At 39.9% G+C, this 22815-nt stretch overlaps 1 protein-coding gene across 5 annotated transcripts in view; it reads right to left on the bottom strand.

Moving 5' to 3' along the window:
• Positions 1 to 22815, bottom strand: part of rbfox3a (RNA binding fox-1 homolog 3a) — a 537286-nt gene that overhangs the window by 152075 nt on the left and 362396 nt on the right. Inside the window, exon 1 of one of the 5 annotated variants that reach the window (XM_088322990.1) lies at positions 5834 to 6040. The exons of the other annotated variants lie outside the window; for them this stretch is intronic. Coding sequence (XP_088179116.1) covers positions 5834 to 5959 — 126 coding nt within the window. The 5' untranslated portion in view covers positions 5960 to 6040. Of the gene's footprint in view, positions 1 to 5833; positions 6041 to 22815 lie in introns of those variants that run through there. 5 annotated transcript variants of the gene reach the window in all.

Raw genomic sequence — 22815 nt, 5'->3', positions numbered from 1 at the left:
GATAAACTCTTCATTTTTCTTGCGGTTTAGGTTGGTATTTGGACTCTACTTAAGGCAAACATTTTCTTACTTTCACCATTTTCATGCTACTCTTACAAATCGAGTACTCTTCCTCGCTCGGTCTCTCTCTATCTCCCTCCATCACTCTCTCTTGCTCTGTTTATTTCTTATTCACTCTCTAGCTCTCTGTCTTTCTTTACGTTCCTCCCCTCTTTCTCTCTCTTCCAATGTCTTTATTTTTTATTCACTCTCTAGCTGTCTCTTTCTGTCTTTTTCTTTCCCTCCCTCTCTCTCTTTCTCTCTCACTCTCTTTCCTGATCTTTATTTCTTATTCACTATCTAGCTCTCTGTCTCTTACTTTTTTTTCCTCCCCTCTTTCTCTCTCTCTCTTCCACTTTTTTATTTCTTATTCACTCTCTAGCTGTCTCTTTCTGTCTTTTTCTTTCCCTTCCTCCCCCTCTATCCCCCTTTCTCTCTCTCTCACACATTATCTCTCTCGCTCTTTATTCATTGCTTTGTCACTCTATCTCTCTTTCATTTCCTCCCCTCTTTCTCTCTCTTCCACTTTCTTTATTTCTTATTCACTCTCTAGCTCGGTCTCTGTCTTTTTCTTTCCCTTTCTTCCTCTCTCTCTTTCTCTCTCTCTAATTCTCCCTCTTTCCTTCTCTCTCTCTTTATTGCTTATTCACTCTAGCTCTCCCTCTCTTTCCTCCCTTCTTTTTCTCTCTCTCTCTTCCACTTTCTTTATTTCTTATTCACTCTCTCTATTTATTATTCACTTTGTCTATTTCTTATTCACTCTCAAACGCTCCGTCTCTTTCTTTACTTTCCTCCCCTCTTTCTCTCTGTTTTTCCACTTTTTTCAATTTCTATTCACTCTCTGTCTCCGTCTTTTTCTTTCTCCCCAGTCTCGTTTTTCTTTCTTTCTCAACCTCTTTCTCTCTTTCTACATCTCTTTCTTTCTCCCTCTTTCTCTCTAATCTACTAGTCTGGCCCCTCCAACAGTGCTTTGTGGCCCCCGAGCTCAAACGAGTTCGACACCCCTGGTGTATAGATATATGTAAAAAAGAACCAACAAACTGAAAGCGCACAAAGAATCGCACGGTGCGAGGAACGAACAAACGGCCTCCCCTCGGACTCGTTTTGCGTGTGCGAAGCTAGCTTTTTCCGCGTGCACGCGTCCCAGCTGGTGCACGGCGTCTGAGTTATACCCGCACGCTAGCTTTGTTTTTTGGCCCCAGCAGCAGGCAAGATGGCGGTCCCGGGCCGGCCCGTAAAGGTGATGAGTGGCGGCCATTCGGGGGCTTGGACGTAGCAGCTTAGCTCACTGCGGCCCGCTCCTATTTTACACGCCGCCTCTCTCCAGCTTTATCATATTTTATACGCCTGCAATAACAAAGTGAGGGGAGAAGAAGTCGAGGGAGGGTGGGCGCGCCTACCAATAGGACGAACGGGAACGTAATTGGTTTACTCAGTAACGCGTTACCTGTAATATAATTTAACTCAACTGCCAGTGCGAAATTGTCAGATCAAGATCACTAGTTACAACGTCCTTATCGCTAACTGTCACTCCTTCGTAACTACGCATTAGTCATAACCAGCGATTTTATACATACCTTCAAAATACACATTAATATATTTATAGTGGCACTGTCTCAAGCACAGTATATGAGAACACTAAAATTGTTGTCATGGAGATACTCTCCTAAAGCTATATACAGAAACCCCTCACTACTTCACGCTTTGGTTATTCACGGATGGATATAACATATGATGCATTGTCTTCTGAGCAGACTGAACACAGCAAATGCTATCGTGAAGGTAGGTTAGGGAGGGCTTTGTGTGTTGGGTGGGCATGATTGTCTGCGCTATTGTGATAGGCTTGTGTATGCTGTCAGGGCGGGGACAAAAGCAGCTACCAAGACAAACTGCAGAGCATGGTGCCAGATAGCCTCTAGTTGCTCGTTATCCATCCATCCATCCATTATCTGCTCCGCTTGTCCTCACTAGGGTCGTGGGGGTGCTGGAGCCCATTTTAGCTGCCTTCGGGCAGTGGGCAGGGGACACCCTGAACTGATTGCCAGCCAGTCGGCGGGCACACAGAGACAGACAATTTGCTCGCTCATTCACACCTAGGGACAAATTGAACCGGCCAATTAACCTGACATACATTGTTTTTGGAATGTGTGGAGGAAACCAGAGTGCCCGGAAGAAACCCACGCAAGCACGGGGAGAACATGCAAACTCCACACAGGAGCTCATAACCTCAGAACTGTGCCGCACACGCGCTAACCACTGCGCCGCCGTGCTGCCCCCGCTCGTTGTATTGAAACGAAATTCATCAATTAAATTGAACTTTGAGGAAAGTCAGAAGCGGACAAAGAAATGGTGATCACAAGCGGGTAATCCTAGGTTTATTATCGGGTTTGGGTAGCGTCAGAGGCAGCAACGAGAGAGAAGGCAAGAATGAGACTGCAGGTCCAGTCTACAGCTACGGCTACTTGCGCCTACCCAGCCGGTATTTCACCAACTGCAGATTCGTTACCCGTGGAATGGATGACCTGGAGCTACAACTCGTGGGAAATGGATACATCCAGGTCCGTTTTATTTTAATCATCACCAAGTCCTGGCTCATTTCGAGGTTACACGATGCACGCGTGCGCTTTAGAGAAAGAGTCCCTCCAATATTGTTGTATTTTTATAGAAAGAAAGAAAAATCAACTGCAATTCTGTATTTTGTTTTTATTTGTAAATCTATAGTTGTTATTTTACAAGTCATATACTCTCAGTCAGTAAGGATGTCATCTCGAGGTACGTTTGACCGTTGGGTGCTTTTGTGAAGGTGTGACCCTACATCACGGATTTTAATTTTTCGCAGGGGATTCTGGTCCCCATTAACCGCAATAACCGAGGGATTACTGTACTCGCATCCAAACTGTATGAACAACAATAAAACAAAATACTCAGTTTAAATGAACATATTTGGTTGTGTGTCTCTAGTAGCAAATTATAAGCAGCGTGTCGGGAGGGGGCGTGGCTTCTACAGGAACAACAAACCGACTCAATCAATGGGGTAAACAGTCAAAGTGCGATGAATTTTGGTCGTTTTATTTGTAAAATGATTTTAACAAAGCGCAGATAAAAAAGAAAATGTCGTGGACCATGTAGAAAGAAGTATTCAAGTGGTTTTAAGAGCATAGACAAAATGGATATGGAGTTTCTCAGGCTGTACAGATTCAAAAAAATAACTAGCGTCACACGCCTGCAATAGCAGTCATTGCTGGGCGGGTTTTCTGAGAAAAATACTCACGAGTTACAGTTATTGGTTACTTCATTTAAAAAGTAACGGACACCAAAAAGTAATGTGTTACTCCGAAAGTAACTGTCAACATATGACAAATGACGGCATACAATAACAAAGAAGCAAACTCCCTAAAACTGCTTCAAAATAGACACAAAAGAAAAGAGATAAAAGAAAACGAGTGCACTAAGCTGTAGGAACATATTTTGTCTTGTGCAACCTTGAGAGCTTCAAAACACTCCGAGATCTGCTTCTACATTTGTAGCGACCGTCCAAAACGTTTTTTTTTCCCCTCAAGTATTAAGATTTGTTTTTATTTACAGAAAAAAAAAGACCAAAATCTTGCATCAATTTAAGGTTTGAGCCTGTGCTCACGTTTGTCCCATGAATTTCCCGTTTTTGTTCCTGTATAGGCCACACCCCTTTCCATTCACTACTTGTGACACACAACCAAATAGGTGCATGTAAGCTGATCGCCTGATTTAGTATCCTCTTCAAGAGTTGTATAATCGGAGTGGATGTGATTATATACGTTAGGGGGAATATCTCCATGAGGATAAATTCAGGAACCTCATACTCTAAGAGCGCCACCATTCCTGTATTTAGTTGTACTTTATAGGTACATATAAAGCACACCCACTCTTGATCATCTGTTGCTGGCAAATTGAGGGTTGGATATAACAGAGGAGATAACAGTTCTGCATCTAATGAGTGGTGGAATAACAGTAATGCACCGCGTAGTAGCGACAGTTACAAAATTGCGTTAATACTCGTTCCCTTGTAACGCGTAGCAGTAATTGAGCAACACGGAGTCAATGGAAGACTTCAGAGCGCAAGGAAAGTGAGAAGTGAGGAAATGAGGCGCAGTTAATGGAAAAACGTGCGCACCCACAAGTGCGCTAGCAGCCGTTTGCTTCTTTTGTCTCATTCGCTTCCCGGACAACATCTGTGACTGTCCCACCGCCCACTGACCACAAATATATTTATATATATGTATTTTTCCCAGGGCAGGATTCTATCAAATCACATATAGATAAATACAAATGTGTATATATATATTGTTTTTAGATATCTGCAATAAAGAACAGGTATTAATATTGGTGTGCAGTTTCGGGCTTGCAGTCTTAAAATCGGGAAAATCAGCAGGTCACTGAAACCTAATTTTGCTTATTTCTATTGTAGTATATTTTCAACTCATATTCTTTAAAGATAATATTGTTCATCTGATATGTATTTTTTCCCTTTTTTTGTATATGATTTAGCTAGTTTTTAAGTAGTTTTAGGTAATTATTTTCTAATTTTAAGATACTTTACAACAATATTTCCAGTATATAATGATGAGAACGAGCCAAATCATCTGATTTTATTTTGATCATTTTGAGATTTTTTTAACTGAAATAGGATGTTTTAAGTATTATTTGTTAATCATATAAAAAGGCAAAATAATCTGATTTAATTGTATCAATTAATCAGTTTAATAGTTTTTTACTAAAAATAATTAAAAAATATATATTTTTTCTATTCCTAAAATGAGCATAGATTATTATTTAATCATTTTTATACTTTTCTACGACAAGAAAAGTACTTTTTCAATCCTGTCAATTATTTTTTAAACACAATTTTCAGTCATCTTTATAATCCTAAAAATAAGCAAATTGATCTGATTTAATACGTTTTACCTTTACAATTTTCTTTTTACTTTAAGAAAATGTCTTAGTAGTTTTTTTTAAATCATACAAAATGATCAAAATAATCAGATTTTACTGGATTTTTTTTAAAGTCATTTTAATATTCTATTTAAGAAAATACATGTTTTAGTACTTATTTTCCCTAGAAAAAGCAAAACTATCAGATTTCCCTATTTTTCTAATCAGAGATATTTTTAACTAAAATAAAAATTTCCTTAGTAGTTTTTTTTTCCCAAAACAATGTATCGTTGTGTACAATAATGGAATTATTTTTGTTATTATTGTTATTGTTTAGAACTAAATAATAAAGTGACATAAATATTTTACTACATTAAGTTCAAACCTGGTAAACAACACAAATAACTCAACTGTGAGCAAGGTTACTAGTTTATATTTAGCAGTGAATAACAAAAAATTAAAAAAAATAAAAACCTAAAAGGGTCATTAGTTACACATTAAGAAAATGTGTTTTTTCTTTCCCATTGGCAGTAAGAACAGTATCATCACTTGGTATCTGTATCAGTGAGCGCTGAAGAATTGATCTTGCAATTATTACAGCTAAGAAACACAAAAAACCTTTCTGGTAGCATTCTCAAATAAACAATTTGATTATATTTAGTGGTAAATAACGGATTTTCACTAACCAACAGTACAAACGGTATCGGGACTTGGTACTAGTATCCGAGAGCACTAAAAAATGATTCAGATAAGTCCCCCTGGTGGTAATTACAGCTCGAACGCACGAAAAGTTTCTTATAATAGGACAAGCACGCTCGAACTAAAAGTTGAAGTGTCCCGAAAGGGACGCCTGCCCCGTTGTGGGAGCGAGCAGTCCGGGGCTTACCTGGGGCAGATAGAGGAAAGCAGGGGGGCACTGCAGAGAGTGGGGTAACATCCCGGTTCCGGACAGCAGAAGGCAGCCAGAGTTTGCCATAGAGCACAGCATGTGCAGACGAGACCCCTTACTCATAAGGACCGAAGGGCAGGGGGTTAAGGGGGTGGGGGTCCTATCCTCTCAAGCTCTCCACACTTGTGGTCCCCTCCCTCGGAGCGTTTCTTCAGCGGAGGCGAGCGGGCGAAAAGTCCGAGAGAAAACGGGATGCACGTGAAAAAGTCTGCGTTAGCAGGGAGGGAGGGGGGATCGAGGGGGGAGTCGTGGGAAGCAAAAAAAAAAAAAGTGATGCTGCTCCGCTCCTATTCTTCTCGCTTCTGTTTACTTTGAAGGGAAAGAGGCAGAGGAGTCGGGCCATGTAAATGGAGGAGGGATGGAGGGAGGCGGAGACGGGGGAGTTAAGGGGGGAGGGGCCAAAGCAGGCTTGGGAGGACCTTAAGGGAGGGAGATTGGAGAAGAGATAACGGCTCGGGAGGGGTGTGTGTAGATATACACTTGATATACAGTGGTACCTCTTCACACGAGCTTTATTTGTTCCAGTATCACGCCCGCAGCTGAAATTCCTCGATATGAAATAATTTAAAATTCATCCACCTGAAAGCATCCAAGTCAATCCTAAATAGCTATAAAACACATCTTACTGATCAATAAAACACCTTTAGATAGTAATTGAACATTAAAAAATGCAGTAATAAGACGTTTAATCTAAAATACTCCCGGTTTGTGTGAGTGCATGGGGCGGGAGTAGCTCAGGAGGTTGAGCGCTCGTCTTGGGATCAGGGGATCCCAGTTCAAATCCCGGCTCGTCCGTGTTACATGTCGAAGTGCCCTTGGGTAAGACACTGAACCCCTAATACCCCCAATAAGCAGGTTAGCGCCTTACATGGCTGCAAGGCCACTATTGGGAAATGTGGAGCACATTGTAAAGCGCTTTGGGAAGTCATTGACTTGAAAAGCGCTATATAAATGCAGATCATTTCATTTCATGTCTGTGTGTTTGTATGTGACGTATAGGCTCCAAAACAGCTCAACAGATTTTAAAGAAAATGCACTCAGTCGTACTTTAAGCCTCAACAAGTGTCTTTAGCTAGATTTTGTGTCAAGGCTCACTGATCCCTTGACCACCAGGGTTGTAGGGGCACCGCTGTCGGTGGTGTGTCTTGGGCAGGGTTGGCCAACCTGGCCCTTTTAGAGCTGCATCTCCTGCTTGTGTTTGAAGTTCCAAAACAGGTGATTCCGATCACCTGGATCATTGTCAAGCTCTCACAAAGCTTGCTTACAAGGTGAAAATTGGCATCACCTGCCTTGGAGCAGAGAAACCTCCAAAACATGCAGGACATGCGGCTCTCCAGGATCAGCTTGGCCACCCCTGATCTAGGGGAACCCATCGTCCACAAATAAAATAAAACAAAGAGGAAGGACGGGTGGATAATTTAAAAAAAGTCAGCATGAAATAATCTCTACCTGGCCCAAATCCGAACGCAATGATTGACATTTCAGGCCGGACTTGGGCCTAAGACCTTAGCACTACTAAGGTGGGACATAGTTGCCATCGGGCTCAAGGAAGAGACGGGCCGACCCGAGGCGACCTGCGAGAGAACGAGTGTCGGTCTGTCACAAAGCCAGAAACACCGTGCTTCAATAGTACACGATGCCCCAAGACCCTGTCAAACCCCGACCACACAAGTGTGAGGCGACTGCTGTCCCGATGTGCATACCATTTCCCCACCCAGCAGACCCAGCCTCTTTATTTTAATTTTCTTTCTTTTTTTCAAACCATTACGACAATGAAAGAAAAAAAAAATGATGATTTCATAGCTCACACTAGTTTGTATAGCGTGCCGAGTTGGTTCAGGTGTAAAACTGCATTCATATAACTGTTAAAATAAACCAGTTAGCACATTCAATGCTAAACATGAAAATCATTGTTTTACCTTTGTTTGAGAACAAATGTGTTATTGTTGTCATCCCTGATTGCAACATATAGGGTAGTTTAGTAAAGTAGGCAGAAGGATAAACAAAATGAAACTGATAATGACTCTTTTACTGATCCGGACAGCTCAAGAACAGAGAGCCAGAGGGTCTTTTTACTGGCTCTCATTGGGTCATGTTGGTCCGTGGCTACCTCTGTCGGTTGTATCATGATCCTATTTTATAAATTTAGGTGTGGAAATGTATTTTTGTAGCAGGTTTTATGGACTATATTGTTGCTAGAGAGTAAAGAGAAGAAGGATGAAGTGAAGAAAGAAAACAAAGGGGTTTGGGGGCATGCTCTCACTGGGTCTCACTGTGCCCTCGTGGTTAGCTTCTTCATTTTTATCATGATTTGATAAATTTACATGTGAAAACGCCTTTGTGTCAAATATTTTATCAATTGTGTTGTATGTAGTGAGTTAAGAGATGAGTGGGAATAAAACAATGTAAGCCCTGTCCATTGTCCCTCAAACCCCACCCACCATATTTTCCAGACTATAAATCGTTCAGAAGTATAAGTGGCACCAGCCCAAAAATGCATAAATAAGGAAAAACACATATATAAGTCGCACATGGAGTATAAGTCACATTTTTGAGGGGTACCTTGTTGATAAAATTCAACACCAAAAACACACATGTCATCTTGAAAGCCAATTTGAAATATTGAAAAAAAAAAAATTAAATCTCCCCCCCTAGCATACGTCACGACAATAAAACGACTTCTCATTTTTGGAGAATGTATTAGAACAGTAAAAGACAGAACATTTTCACCTTGAATAAAAATCGATAATGAGTAAGTTGGAAATATTTACTTTGGCGAAATGACACCTTACCTTCTGAACATTCAGAAAAGGTGGCATCATTTTGCCACAGTAAATATTTTCAACTTGCTTGAAAGTGATTTCTGCACAAGATGTAAATACTCTGTCCTTTACTGTTCTATTAAATTTCCCCGAAAAATGAGATACGGAGTCATTTTAGTGACATTTGCGCTAGTGACACATGCTAGGGGGGTCCATTTCCTGTGGGCGGATATTTTTCGGCACAGCAAGGTTGAAATTGTCAACACAAGAGCGCCCTCTTGCGGTTTAGTGTGAAAAAAAAACGTGTAAAATGGAATACCTGTGATGAATATTATACAGTGGCTTGCGTAACGATTTGGCCCCCTTAAACTTTGTGACCTTTTGCCACATTTCAGACTTCAAACATCAAGATATAAAACTGTAATTTCTTGTGAAGCATCACCAAGAAGTGGGACACAATCATGAATTGGCACACACTTTATTGGATATTTTAAACTGTTTTAACAAATAAAAAAGCAAATAAGTGGGTGAGCAAAATTATTCAACCCCTTTACTTTTAGTGCAGCAAACTGTCCAGAAGTTCCGTAAGGATCTCTGAATGATTCAATGTTGATCTAAATGACTAATGATGATAAATGGAATCCACCTGTGTGTAATGCATCTGCACTGTGATAGTCTCAGAGGTCTGTTTAAAGCGCAGAGGGCATCATGAAGAACGAGAAACACACCAGGCAGGTCCGAGATACTGTTGTGGTGATTTGCAGTGGTCTGATACTCCTCCCATTGCATTATTATTACTTGCACGGTGCTCCTTGGGATGTTTAGAGCTTGGGAATTTTTTTTTGTATGCAAATCCAGCTTTAAACTTCTCCACAACAGTATCTCGGACCTGCCTGGTGTGTTCCTCGTTCTTCATAATGCTCAAATCAGAACTCTGAGACTATCACAGTGCAAGTGCATTTATACAGAGACTTGATTACACACAAGTGGATTCCATTTATCATCGTTAGTTATTTAGATCAACATTGAATCATTCAGAGATCCTCACTGAACCTCTGGACAGAGTTTGCTGCACTAAAAGAAAAGGGGCTGAATAATTTTGCACACCCACTTTTTCGTTTTTTATTTGTTAAAAAAGTTTATGTTCATGGGTGAAAAGATACAAACATCCTATTTTAATTAATATCTGAATGAAATAGTAAAAAACAACCTTCAAAATAGAAGCCGTAGTACGCATTGGAATATGGCCGAACAAACCATCTCCGAAAAAACGCTAAATCGTAAATAGACGACCGGGCCTGTAAATCAATTAAGTTACAAGCGGATTAACGCGGTCTCAATGCTACTTTGCAACCAGCTGCTTATGGGCTTTGTTTAATCAAAAACAAAAGAATCCCGCTTTTTTTTCCGAGCTCAAAGAATGTCTCGCAAAGTGGCATAACGGCCATTTCTGGAAAATAAAGGCATCTCTGAAATAATTATGAAGGAGAACAACACGCACTTTGCGGCGCTAATGCGAGGGCTTAATTGAATTTATAGCTCGCTGGTGTGGAGGATATTTTCCTTTAAGCGATGCATTTCCCCAGAAAGAGGAGAGCTAATGGCTGAATAATGAGATATATTGTGCTAGGATACACATCCTCCCCCTCCACCTGTGGGACCCGTGCAAGAGCGAACAATAGTTTACCTCTAATTTGATGCGGTGCGTTTTGATTGGCGCATTACGACACGGGTGCGCCCATTACCTACTTACCCCACCCCCCCTCCACGTTAAGGAGGCAGGCAAGGGGAGTAGGCGAGGGGGGCATTAAGGATGAAATGATGGAAGGGAAAAATAAGAGCAATGCAGATACAGAATTTGTCACGTTCTGGTTTAAAGCCACAAAAGAGGCAGTTAAATATTACAATTGCGATATAGACAGTAGACCCTGGGGTTACGGTGTCGCTACGGGTGGGCTTAGGTTTAGTTTACAGCATTTTCCCCGACATACAACATCAACGACAGGTTTTTTTTCGCACGCCCTAAAAACTATCCAAGAGATGTGTTTGTAATTGGTTGACGCTATGTAACACTCTGGTTTGCTATTGGTTTACTGTGATGATAAAGGGAGAAGCAAGACAATCTTGATATATGGACATATCTTTTCTCAGCCTTTTTATACATATTTGTTTTTATTCATTATGTTATCGTTATTATTATCATTGTTATTTAATTCATTTTTTAATTATTTATATTTGTCATGATTGCTGATTCAGGGCACCTGTGACTGCCCAATTGGCGCCAACAAACCTGAGCGCTGATTGGTTCATAGACTCTTTTTAAACCCCCGGCTTCCAAGAGGAAGCCGTCAGATCGTTGCGAACCTATGCTCCCAGCTAGGCAAGCTCATACCTTCAGACATTTTTCCTCCCCTGTTTTCTCCTACCTGATACCTGTTGCCGACCTGTTTCTGGACCCGTTTCTGCCCTGTTCTGCCATACCGACATCCAACCTGTTCTGCCCCCGCTTCCTGCCTGACACCCGTTGCCGACCTCGTTTCTGAACTCGATACCACCCTTGCTCTCCCGTCCCGGCTAGTGACCAGTATCCCTGCAGTCTACGATTATCCTCCCTTGACATGGAAGTGCCACTTCCGCATTCCCGCCCCATCGGATCGTGGAAGCAACCCCTGTTCTTCCTCTTTATCAATAAAACTGAGTAATCAAACGCTACTGGGTCCTATCTCCGTTTCTGGCCTGTTACAATATTTAAGTGATTTAATTCCCTAGTATAATGTGAAAATTCCGATTTCTTTTTTCAAAAAACCCCAAAATTGAGAAGTCAAATTAGAAGGAACCTAAACAAATATAAAATAAATACAATCTATTTTGAATTTTCTGTTTTTCCCAGTGATTTAGGATCTAGCATCAGTACTGTTACAAACTCCGAGGTCTGGCTCATCTCTGAAGAGCGGGATGACGCTGTACACCGAAAAATAACGTTGACCAGATGATAAAAGTGCTGTATCCGAGTCCGATCAGGAGTCTTCTCTTGGTACTGGTAACTAGTTCCATGTGGGGGAGCAAACCCCTACCCAAAAAAAAACAGGGTGGAAAGGGGTGTCTGCCGTCAGACTGTACTTGCCCAAGACACACCATAGGAAGTTTTAAGGGAGCCATAAGCCATGATCTTCTTGATGACAGGTGAGGCACTACCTTCCCTGCCTCCCCTTAATGACTATCATTGTTTATTCGGACATTCATTCAAACAAAAGATGTCGATGTCGTAGCAGGGGGCCTCAAAAACAGCGTATTCCACACCTGGAAGACCGGTTTTAACCGGGGTTTTACTGTACCCGAAAACCATTCAGCGGAAATATGAGGTACTTGCAAGCAAAAATTTGCATCAGGGTACTCGCTACCTTCCCCTACGCAGTTTTTATTAGCGTGGAACGAAACCTTCCCGATTGGAGTATAACCGTCTGCCGGCGAGCGGCAAGAGTCGCATCCAACACAAATACGTCCCGCCAGGTGAATCTACGGCTTAGTGACCTGGAAAACGGGAAAAATAAAGAGTTGAGTATGCGCGCTCCTAAAGGATCCACAAAGGTTTTAATATGCTTTAATAATTAATGTGGCGTGGCCCACTTTTATGATTTGCTGAAAAAGTGCATTTTCCCCTTTAATAGTCATTACTGGCGCCTTTGAATCACAGATCGCAACCTTTTACTTGTATACGCTCGGGTTTAATTATTGTGAATTAGAAACATGAATTGCAATTGTATTTTTCTTGTTTGTGGGCAGGGGGAGTTGATATTACAGAGACCCCCCCTCTACTTGGTTCACTTGGATTGTCTTTATTGTCATTGATATCAACGGATTGTGCATTGTGTTGGGAGCGGACAGCACACAGGAAATGCTTTCACAGACGCAGGTTAGGGAAAGGTTTGTGTGTTGGGTGGGCGTGACTAGTAGCCAAAACCAGCCTGTCAGTCAAACATCGTGGCGGGGATCAAAACAAACTGGGAAGCATGGCAATATCGCTAGCTTTAGCGGCTCGTACATTGAAAATAATGACATTAATGAAATTAGATTTTTAGGAAAGTCAGAAGAGCACATAGAAATGGTGATCATGGGAAGGACTACAGCAAAAAAAGCAAAACAGCATCTTCATGAGGCCATGATAGTAACCAATAGCAGAAAAGCACATCAAATAATGCCGAATTATAGCAAATAAACATCTTGAAAATGTATTACCTCCCACAATGTCTTTCTCTCTCTATGTTAAATTTAGAAAGTCACACATCCATTCATCCATTATCTGCACCACTTATCGTCCATAGGGTCGCGGGGTTGCTGGAGCTCATCCTAGCTATCTTCAGGCAGTGGGCAGGGGACACCCTGAACTGGTTGCCAGCCAGTTGCAGGGCACACAGGGACAGACAACTCACTGGTTCATTCACACCTAGGGACAATTTAAATCGGCTGGAATGTGGGAGAAAAAAACAGAGTGCCCGGAAGAAACCCATGCAAGCACGGGGTGAACATGAAAACTCTGCACAAGAGGCTTCGGAACGTCACACAACAAACTTTCAATCGTTTAGCTATGACTCCCAAGACTTGCATTGATCGTAAAGAGATAATCGAAAACGGGAAACGACTGAATCAGGGTCGGGGAAGATGGCAATACCGAGGCCGCATGTCCGGCCTACTGCTACGACTAGGCCAGCAACTCTCTTAAGCTACCCCTGCCGTGCATGTATCTCACCAACGGCAGATCCATTACCCATAAAACGTATGTCTTGGAGCTACAACTCATGGGAAACCACTACATTCATAATTCATCATCACAGAGACCTGGCTCGAATCGAGGTTACCTGATACTACCATACTGCTTCCCATCCACGTTCTATCACTGAAATGTAAGATTACTTTTGCATAATGACTAAAAAAAGAACATTCATTCAACTGCAATTCTATGTTCTGTGTTTGTATTAGTAGATCTATAGTTGTCGTATACTCTCAGTCGGTAAAAAACGTCATCTCGAGGTAAATTTAACCCTTGGGGGCTTTTATAAAGGTGCAACGCTACTACGCAGATGTTCCTTCTTCGCAAGAAGGTCCTGGTCCACATTTACCACAGTAACCGATGGATTACTATATTTCTCTTGAATGTGCGTTTGTTTTGAAAACAAAAAAACAAACATCTGTGTTTGTTTTGAATCATTCAGCCTCCGACGTAGCGATCTGGATGACTTTATAGCGAGCGATGTCGATCGGATCGTGTAAACCGGCGATGCTATCGAACGGCTTTCGCTTCACATTCCTGTCAGTGGGGCCCCGGAGGCGAAGCTCCGAGTAATAATTGATGACCGAATTGAGAAGTCCGTCTCTCCGTCAAGATGCCCGCCCTATCAAAAGAGTTGCCGGGCTGTCTGGATGAGCTCACAGTTTGCAATTCGGTAAAAAAAAAGACTACAGGAAAAAAAAAAAACTTTTTGGGGGACAGTAGAACAAGACATTTGAAATAATGCATTTAACAAACTACACTTTAATGACCCAACATTGATCCAGAAAGCTTATGTAATTACAGACCTGTGTCCAAAGTAGTTGAAAAGGTTGTGGCACAGCAGCTGAATGATTTTATATCAAAGAATAACATTTTTGAATCTATGTTAAGGTAACTGTCCATTTATGGTTCAGATCCCACCTCTCAGCTAGGAAGCATTGTGTTAAATATGGTGAAATGACATCGGTAGCCCTTTAGTCTTACTTGTGGTGTTCCACAGGGTTCAGTACTTGGCCCCCTTCTTTTCAGCATTTACATGCTTCCAATAGGTTATATTTTTAGGTGAGATCATACTGTAATTCATGAGTTTGTTACCTCCCGTCTTAATTACTGTGATGTGCTACTCTCAGGTCTCCCAAAGTCTAAAATCAAGAGCCTCCAGCTGGTAGAAAATGCTGCAGCGAGGCTTATAACTAAGACAAGAAAGTTTGATCTTATTACCCCGATTTTAGCTAACCTGCGTTGGCTCCCTGTCAGCGTAAAATGTGATTTTAAGGTTCTGTTGGTAGTATACAAAATCAAGCATGGACCTGCTCATTCACATCTTTCAGAATTAATCTTCACAAATATTACGGCTTAGGGCCTTCACTTGGAAATTATTGGTCTACTAGTGATCCCAAGAGCCAAGAAGAAATCTGCAGGTTCGAGAGCGTTTTCCCTTCGGGCCCCAGTGTTGAGGAATGCTCTTCCCCCTAAAATTCGATCTGCAACCTCAGTGAAGCTGTTTAATTCTAGGCTTAAAACACACTTCTATTCTATAGCTTATGAATGACCTATACTTCCTGTTGATGATATCAGTGTAATATTTGTCATTGCAACATCCATTGCAGCCTGGTCATTCTGGAAGGGGAATTACTTCAGTCCCTTCTCAAAGTTTCTACATTTCCCTCATGCTGGGGTTTTTGAGTTTTTCATTGCCCTCATGTAGGTTTTAGATCAGGGGATGGTGTCATAATAGTCTGTGGTTTGCAATAATCTGGACTGTGCAGCCTTTTTGACTCCTTGTGATTAAGGGCGTCACAAAAAAACATGACTTGACTACATACATAATTGATAATAACAATTATCATATTGATAATAAAAAAATAAAATAATAAAAAACAATAGAAACAAATTAATAATAATACAAAAAATACATTAATGCTAATCATAAAAACAATACACAAAAACTACAATGAATAGTTGTAACAATAATGGTTATAATATTGATAAGTAGAAATTTAAGTGTTAGTGGTGAAGAAACATATTATAATTGACCTGATTAAGCAGTTTGGATTTAATTCCACATTTAATGCGCAGTTTTCTTTTTACACTGCACAATATTGCATACTCCATAAAAAAAAAAAAAGAAAAAAAATCATTTGGGATCATCTTTTCTAGCCATCTGTTTTGCTAAATTTGGCTTGATAGCCATGTTGGGGGATCCCTTGGGTGGGAATGGAGACCACCAAACAGACGCATTACGCTCCTCCTCCCCTCGAGGCCGAGAAATCCCCGACCTGACTAGAAGAAAGACCACCAAACACACAAAATGCGTCCCTCTCCCCACACCCGAGGCCGAGAAATCCCCGACCTGACAAGACGAAGCCGTAACGGAGCTCGACCGTGGTAGCTCAACTGCCGGCGAGCGGCAATTTGGTGATCGTCGCCAGATGGAGAACAGGTCCCCTACTTGCAATCATGGCACATTACAACCAGAGAGGGGACTGGTTGAACTGGTGGGACTGGTAGGGAAATGAGCAGTCGTATATACAGTGCCGTGAAATGGTATTTGCTTCCTTCCTGATTTCTGTGTTTTTTGCATATTTATCACTCACAAAGGTTTCAGATCATCAAACCAATGTTAATATCACACTGTGACAACCCGAAGAAATACAGAATGCAATTTTGAAATGTTGATTTTATTTATTAAAGCACAAAAAAATTAAAATTTATCCGGCCCTATAGGAAAAAGTAATTGCAAAAACAAAAACCCGACTGCAGAACAGTTGGAGTTGTCTAAGAGTGTCAGTCCTTCCAGAATAAAATTCACGATTTTTATATTGAAATCATCCCCAAAGGCTTGATACTTACTTCTGAGCTTCGCCAAACCCTTTATAATTGTCATGTCCTGCACGGTTGTCATGGCGCCCAGCTGGCCCCGCCCCTTGACATTGGCTGAGACGCATTGAACTGATTGCTTGTGAAATGAAATGAAATGATCTGCATTTATATAGCGCTTTTCAAGTCAATGACTTCCCAAAGCACTTTACAATGTGCTCCACATTTCCCAATAGCGGCCTTGCAGCCATGTAAGGCGCTAACCTGCTTATTGGGGGTATTAGTGGTTCAGTGTCTTATCCGAGGACACTTCTACATGTAACACGGACGAGCCGGGATTCGAACTGGGATCCCTTGATCCCAAGACGAGCGCTCCCCCTCCTGAGCTACCGCCGCCCCCAGTACTTTTTTTAAAGGTCCTCACCTGTGCTTGTGGAGTACTTAAACTCTCCTTTTGGGATAGCCCGTTGCCAGACCATTGCTTTACCTTGTTGCGGACCTGTTCAAGCCTGTTTGATCTGAGTAATGCCTAGTTTGTAATTTTGATTGCCTTTAAACCTGTTTTGCTTTGTCTTTGGTTTGTTTGTGTGTTGGACAACTTTTATTTCCTAATTAAAGTGACAGATCGTCTACGCATATAAGTTCCGACTTCCTGCTTCTCGGTCCGTTTCCTGACAATAATACGTTTTTTTTAAACATAACAACGTAAATGTATTTTTTACGTTTTGGCATTCAGGGACAATACTTCTGAAAACGTATTATGTACATTATAGCACAGTGTCAATTACAGCTATAGATGTCTAAATTCTACTGGCTTTGTCTTTCTTTGAAATCTTCTGTAATAAACAATAAATATGTGAAAAAAAAATGTAGTGGTACGTAATTACCGAAAGAACATCGAAATGTCTGAAAAAGCAATTGTTTGACTCACGAAAAAGAAAAATGTGCTTGGTATGTTCGTGGTTAACCGAGCGAACTGAAAATCTCGTTCAGGGAAGGTCAGTCAAAAACTAACGACAACCAACTCATTCAGGACCATGGACAGCTATAGATGTCAACGCTTTTTCCCGGCAGTTCCTTTTTACCGACTTTCCCGTAACAAACAATATAGTACGTGTATGTAATCAACACACAATGCACACAAACACAACAGTAAAAACAAACTGGGCAGCATATAAAACCGCACCCATGATGCTACGCCCACGTGTTATTTACTCAATTCATAAAAAGAGTAATGTATCGGACGTCGAGGTTTTATGGGGTGTTTCTAACTATGTTCTGTTTTTTGTTAGGAAGCATCTGTCTCCCGGTATAGTGCGATCATATTCATAGAGACCACACACCAAAGATCCTCGAAACGATGCTGTGTGTTATATTTTTAATCACGTCGTAGTTAAGTATCAGCATAAAACGCGTAGGACGGAGGCAATATTGTGCATCATATCTTGAAGGGACTATATGCACGGTTCAGATGGCCGACCTTTATTGTGAAAAAGAAACATGTTTTTTATTTTGTGTTATGGATTCACAAATGATAACTGACATCCGTTGGGAAAATTAAGTCAGTAAAAAACTCAAATAAATGTCTAAAACAGGCCTGCCTAAAATTGTCATCTCAGCATCGAAAGAACATTCGCGTTAGATTTGCATGTTTGCCTGGTGTAAGGCTGCAGGCTGAAATTGTTAATTTATTTTGAAAAATTACTTTTTTGAAGGGGGGTTCCTAAAAAGTCGTGCTTCTGTAGACTTAAAAAAATAAAAAGGGATGCGTCGAGATGCACATATGATCTGGAAAGTATGCTCAAAAATAGGTGTATAAATTATACGTATTTACTTATATACAAATACGATATTTCATCTCATCTCATCTCATCAGCCATACCGCGATATTTATTAAGTAAAATACGTTATGTTCAATTTTTAACATTTTTTATTTCATATTTTTTTTTAAATTTGAACTAACTTAATATTAGTTCGTTAGTGAGTTAATCATTTCAAGGATCATTTTCAGCAACATAAGACATTTTTCAGTTTTCCAGTTTTTGTATATTTTATTATATTTTGATTAACTTAAAACACCAAAAATATTTTATAGAATTATTAAAATAAAAGATATTTTTTAGCAAAATAAGAAAAAAAAAATGTATTTTTTCTGCATTAAAAAAAAAAAGTTCGTTAAAATTTTGATTGCCTTAATTAGCCAAAAATGATTGGTTAGCAAATGTTTTTACTTTTCTAATAAGTAAGCCAAATAAGACAAAAAAAAAAAAAAATCTTGATAAAATATTTTACGTTCAATTTTCGCATATTTTCTTTTGAATTTTCCTTTAATTTTAATTCACTTAATTTACCAAAATATGTTTATATAGTGAATAATGCATTTAGGATACATTTCAAGAAAAGAAAAAATATGTATCCGTTAATCTGTTTTGGGTTAAAATGTTTTCAATTTCTATTTCATTTTTATTAAAAAAATGATTTACCCCAAAAATGTTCTTTCTTTCATACAATAGATTTCATAAAATGCGATATGTTAAGTCTCTCAAATGTTTAAAATTAGTTTCCAATGAAAATTTTTCGATTGAAAAAAATGTGTTAGTCAATTATTTCTTCTCAGGATATTTTTAAGCAAAATTATAAAGAAAAAAAAACAATGAAAGGGTATTAATTGCGTTTAAATTTTTTAAAATTCGATTTTTATTATCTCAACCCCAAAAAATGGTTGGCAAATTATTCATTTCAATTATCTTTTTCATGCAAATAAATATAAGGAATTAATTGAAGTGGGTGATGTTCAATGTTCCCGTTTATATTTTATTGTTTGACAAAAAATAATTTAATTCACCTCAAAAAATTGTTTAAAAAAAATCATTCATTTTAATAATGATTGTTAGACAAGTGTCTTAAGTTAAATATTTCCTAACTAAATACACCAAAAAATAAAATAAAAAATAATTTTATTTATGTATTTATATATATATATATATATATTATTAAGAATATATACTAAAAATATATACTAAATATTGTTTATATTAAGTTTTAGTAGGAATAAGTTTATTCTTTTGTAGATAATCAAATTAAACGAGAATACATTGATAGATCTTGACCTTGAAAGGAGATCGGAAAAGGGTTCTCATATAAGACAACTGCACCCCTTACTAAAGCCCCCTGCTCGTTTCATTTAAATTTCAAGGTTAAAAAGAATAGGTCACCACTAAAGGGTGCGGTATCAAAGAACAGCAACATCATTGGCTGATAGCGAAAATGATGTCAAAACAACAAACTGTTGTGTCGTTGCCACTCGTCCAATAGAGACAAACAGATAAGTTTACTTGGAGGGATGATTTATTTGGTCTACTCTTTTTAACTGGTTCAATTCTTTCTGCACTGAAAATTGTAATTGATAATGGATCTATAGCTACAAATGACAAATAAGTAGTTAATATCACATCCGTATGAGGGGCACGTCCCGCACTCAACATTTGCAGACATAAAAAAAAACGCCGACGTGAATCATTAGCAGATTAGCGACAAGCATCGCGTCTCCAGTGTGTAAAGTAGAGCAAGAAATCCTTGACATCAAGAGTAGGTGTCGTCTTTAATATGCAAGCCTGTTTTGCGGCAAAAGAGTACCAATGTTTCAAGACGCTTTGAAATAGAACTTAAAAAGAGCGAACACCAGAAGGTTAGTTGGTTGGTGTGGTGGTTAGTCAGTCAGTCGGTCGGTCGGTCGGTGTGTCGGTTGGATAGTGTGTTGGTTGGTTGGTGTGTTCTACTAGTGATCCCAAGAGCCCAGAAGAGATCAGCAGGTTCAAGAGTGTTCTCCATTCGGGCCCCGGTGCCGTGGAATGCTCTGCCCCCTGAGTTTTGATCCGTAAGCTCAGCGGAACTGTTTAAATCTAGGCTGAAAACACACTTATTCTATGGCTTATGAATCACCTATACAGTATTTCATGTTGACAACAACATCCATTGCAGCCTGGTCATGGTGAGGTTTTTGAGTTTTTCCTTGCCCTCATGTAAGGGAATGGTGTAATGATAGTCTGTAGTTTGCAATAATATGTGGTCTGTGCAGCCCTCTGAGACTCCTTGTGATAAAGGACGTCACAAATAAACATGACTTGACTTGACGTCTGGTGGTTGGTTGCTTGGTGTAATGGTTGGTCGGTCGGTCGGTCGGTCAGTTGCTGTTTTGGTGTAAATGTTGGTCGGTCGGTCGGTTAGTTGGTCGGTGTGTTGGTATGTTGGTTGGTTGGAGGGATAGTTGGTGTGTTGGTCAGTTGGTAGGTGTGTTGGTATGTTGGTTGGTTGGTTGGCCGGTATGTTGGTCGGTCGGTATGTTGGTTAGTGGGTTTGTTGGGTGGTTAATGTGTGAGTGTGTTCGGTGTGTTGGTTGGTGTGTTAGTTGGTTGGTGTGTTATTGTGTTGGTCAGTTGGAGTGTTGGGTGTGTTGTTTGGTCGGTCGGTCGGTCGGTTCGGAGGTTGGTGGGTGTGTTGGTTGGTCGGTTGGTGAGTGTGTTGGTTGATTGGTCAGTTGGTGTGTTGATTGGTTGAATCCCTTGACCACTAGGGTGGTAGGGGCACAATTTTCTGTGGTGTGTCTTGGGCAATTACAGCATGGTGCAGCCCATCCCACTCCAAGTCAATGACCATAAAGTTTAAACAAGGTTCTACTAATGTATTCACAAAACGTATGTAATAAATATTCTGTATATGTATTTAATGTTTGTATAATGCAATGCAAAGGTTCTCATTGAGTAGATCACGGTCTACTAGTGGTTCACGAGGAAGTATATTCAGTGCATAGTATTTGTCTAGTCGTCGAATGCAGCCTGCGAGCACAAATGTCAATGTTGCTCGTGCTGCAGTAACAAATTGGAGAACTCCTAATTTTGTCAATTAAAGGTGTAATATATTACAGTTATAAATGTTTTTAGAATTGTATTTATTATTTTACATTGGATTTAATAAGTATTTAATGATTAAGAGTTTAAATGAAATTACATATTTACATGTATGTATTGTAAAATGTATAACGGATTGAAAAGAAAATAATAAATAAAACAAAGAATAAAATAGAAAAATAAAATGAAGAGGGGAGGAAAGTAAAAATAGAAAGGAAACAGCAAAGGAAAAAACAAAGGGAAAAATATTTCAAAAAATAGAAAAAAAAGCGAGAAACAAGAAAAAAGGACAGGATTTTGTGCACCCAAAGCATCAAGATCCTTAAAAATGTCATCTTTTTAAACAACACATTTTTAAATTTGATTTTTTTTTTTTAAATCTTTATTTAGGTCGAGGCTTGTAATTAGGGTTGGGTGCAGGATCCTGAAGTAAACCCAACTTAAAACCACCGGTACAGAGCACCTGTTTCCGACCTTTTCACATCGGTTGCAAATGCTGAACTCCCGAGAATCCGTGCAAGGACCCATGCCCCGTGATGTCCGACCTCATTTTGCACTTCCATAAACAAGTCGCCCCCTATCTTCTGAACGATGAAAAACACCAAATATTTCAACACCCTCGGTGTGACTTTGATGGCGACTTTGAAGCCTCAATGTCGCCGGCCTTTCACGTCCGCACCGGAATCGGGTAATACCGTCGGAAAACACGCGTCCATTAAAAAATAGATACACAGGTGCCCGCTGCTAAGCCCGATTTATTTTTAAGTGTCTCCTCCGAGAAAGTCGGATATTATATCACGTGTCGAGAACGAGGTTTGCATAATTTTCCATAAAGGAGTGACGTTCAACGGCGTGTTTTTACAAGGGGAAGCTCATCAGCATGCCGCCGGCTGACATCTGATATGACATATTGCATTAATAGCGATAAAACGCATTCGAGGTTACAAAGTAATTGATGGCAGTTTATTGAACAAGCGGCGGACAGAAAGTCAAACGTGCATTAAATCTGCGCCGGAGAAAATGTCCATGTAAAAAATGTGCTACTGTCAAATCGATGTAACGTATGCAACCCTCCGATGGAAAAAAACAAAAGAAACAATTGTTTTAGTTTTTGCTCTTATTAAAATGACAAGGTTGTCCGGTTGTTAAAATAGGCCTTTGAGTATGATGTCACTATAACACGAGTTTTCCAGCTATTGAGTGTATTATTTGATCATCGCAGCATTACTTTAATAATAAAATTACTCATTTAGTTGTTTTGAATGCACTTATGTTCATCCATATTTGGTATTTACTTGCTGTATCCTTTCATATCAGTACCTTCCCAGCAATGGTCTCCTGCTCTTATCATAAAACCTTCAAAATACAGCTGCGAACAGTTTTTCAACAAAGGGCTCTTGAATAAGATGTCAATTCCTTTCATGTTCCATTTTGCAAATCCACACCCCGTCCCTATAAAAACTGTGGTCAACAGTTTTTGATGCCATTTTGACTGTGCGTACTGTCTCCGAATCAGACCGGCCCAAAGTACTCAGTTTTAACTTTATTTTGAAACTTTGGAATAAATGTTCTCGACTGCATTTCTTCTCTCCGCCTCTATTTCTCAGTAGTCTGAATACTCTGTCTGGTCCCGGAAAAAAACTATGCGGCAAGACATAGGAA

This window comes from Urocampus carinirostris, chromosome 19 (assembly GCF_059441175.1).
Source record: "Urocampus carinirostris isolate Australia breed hairy pipefish chromosome 19, RoL_Ucar_1.0, whole genome shotgun sequence".
Classification (NCBI taxonomy): domain Eukaryota; kingdom Metazoa; phylum Chordata; class Actinopteri; order Syngnathiformes; family Syngnathidae; genus Urocampus; species Urocampus carinirostris.
The sequence above is the reverse complement of the archived record's forward strand: the minus strand, read 5'-3'. Positions and strand labels throughout refer to the sequence as shown.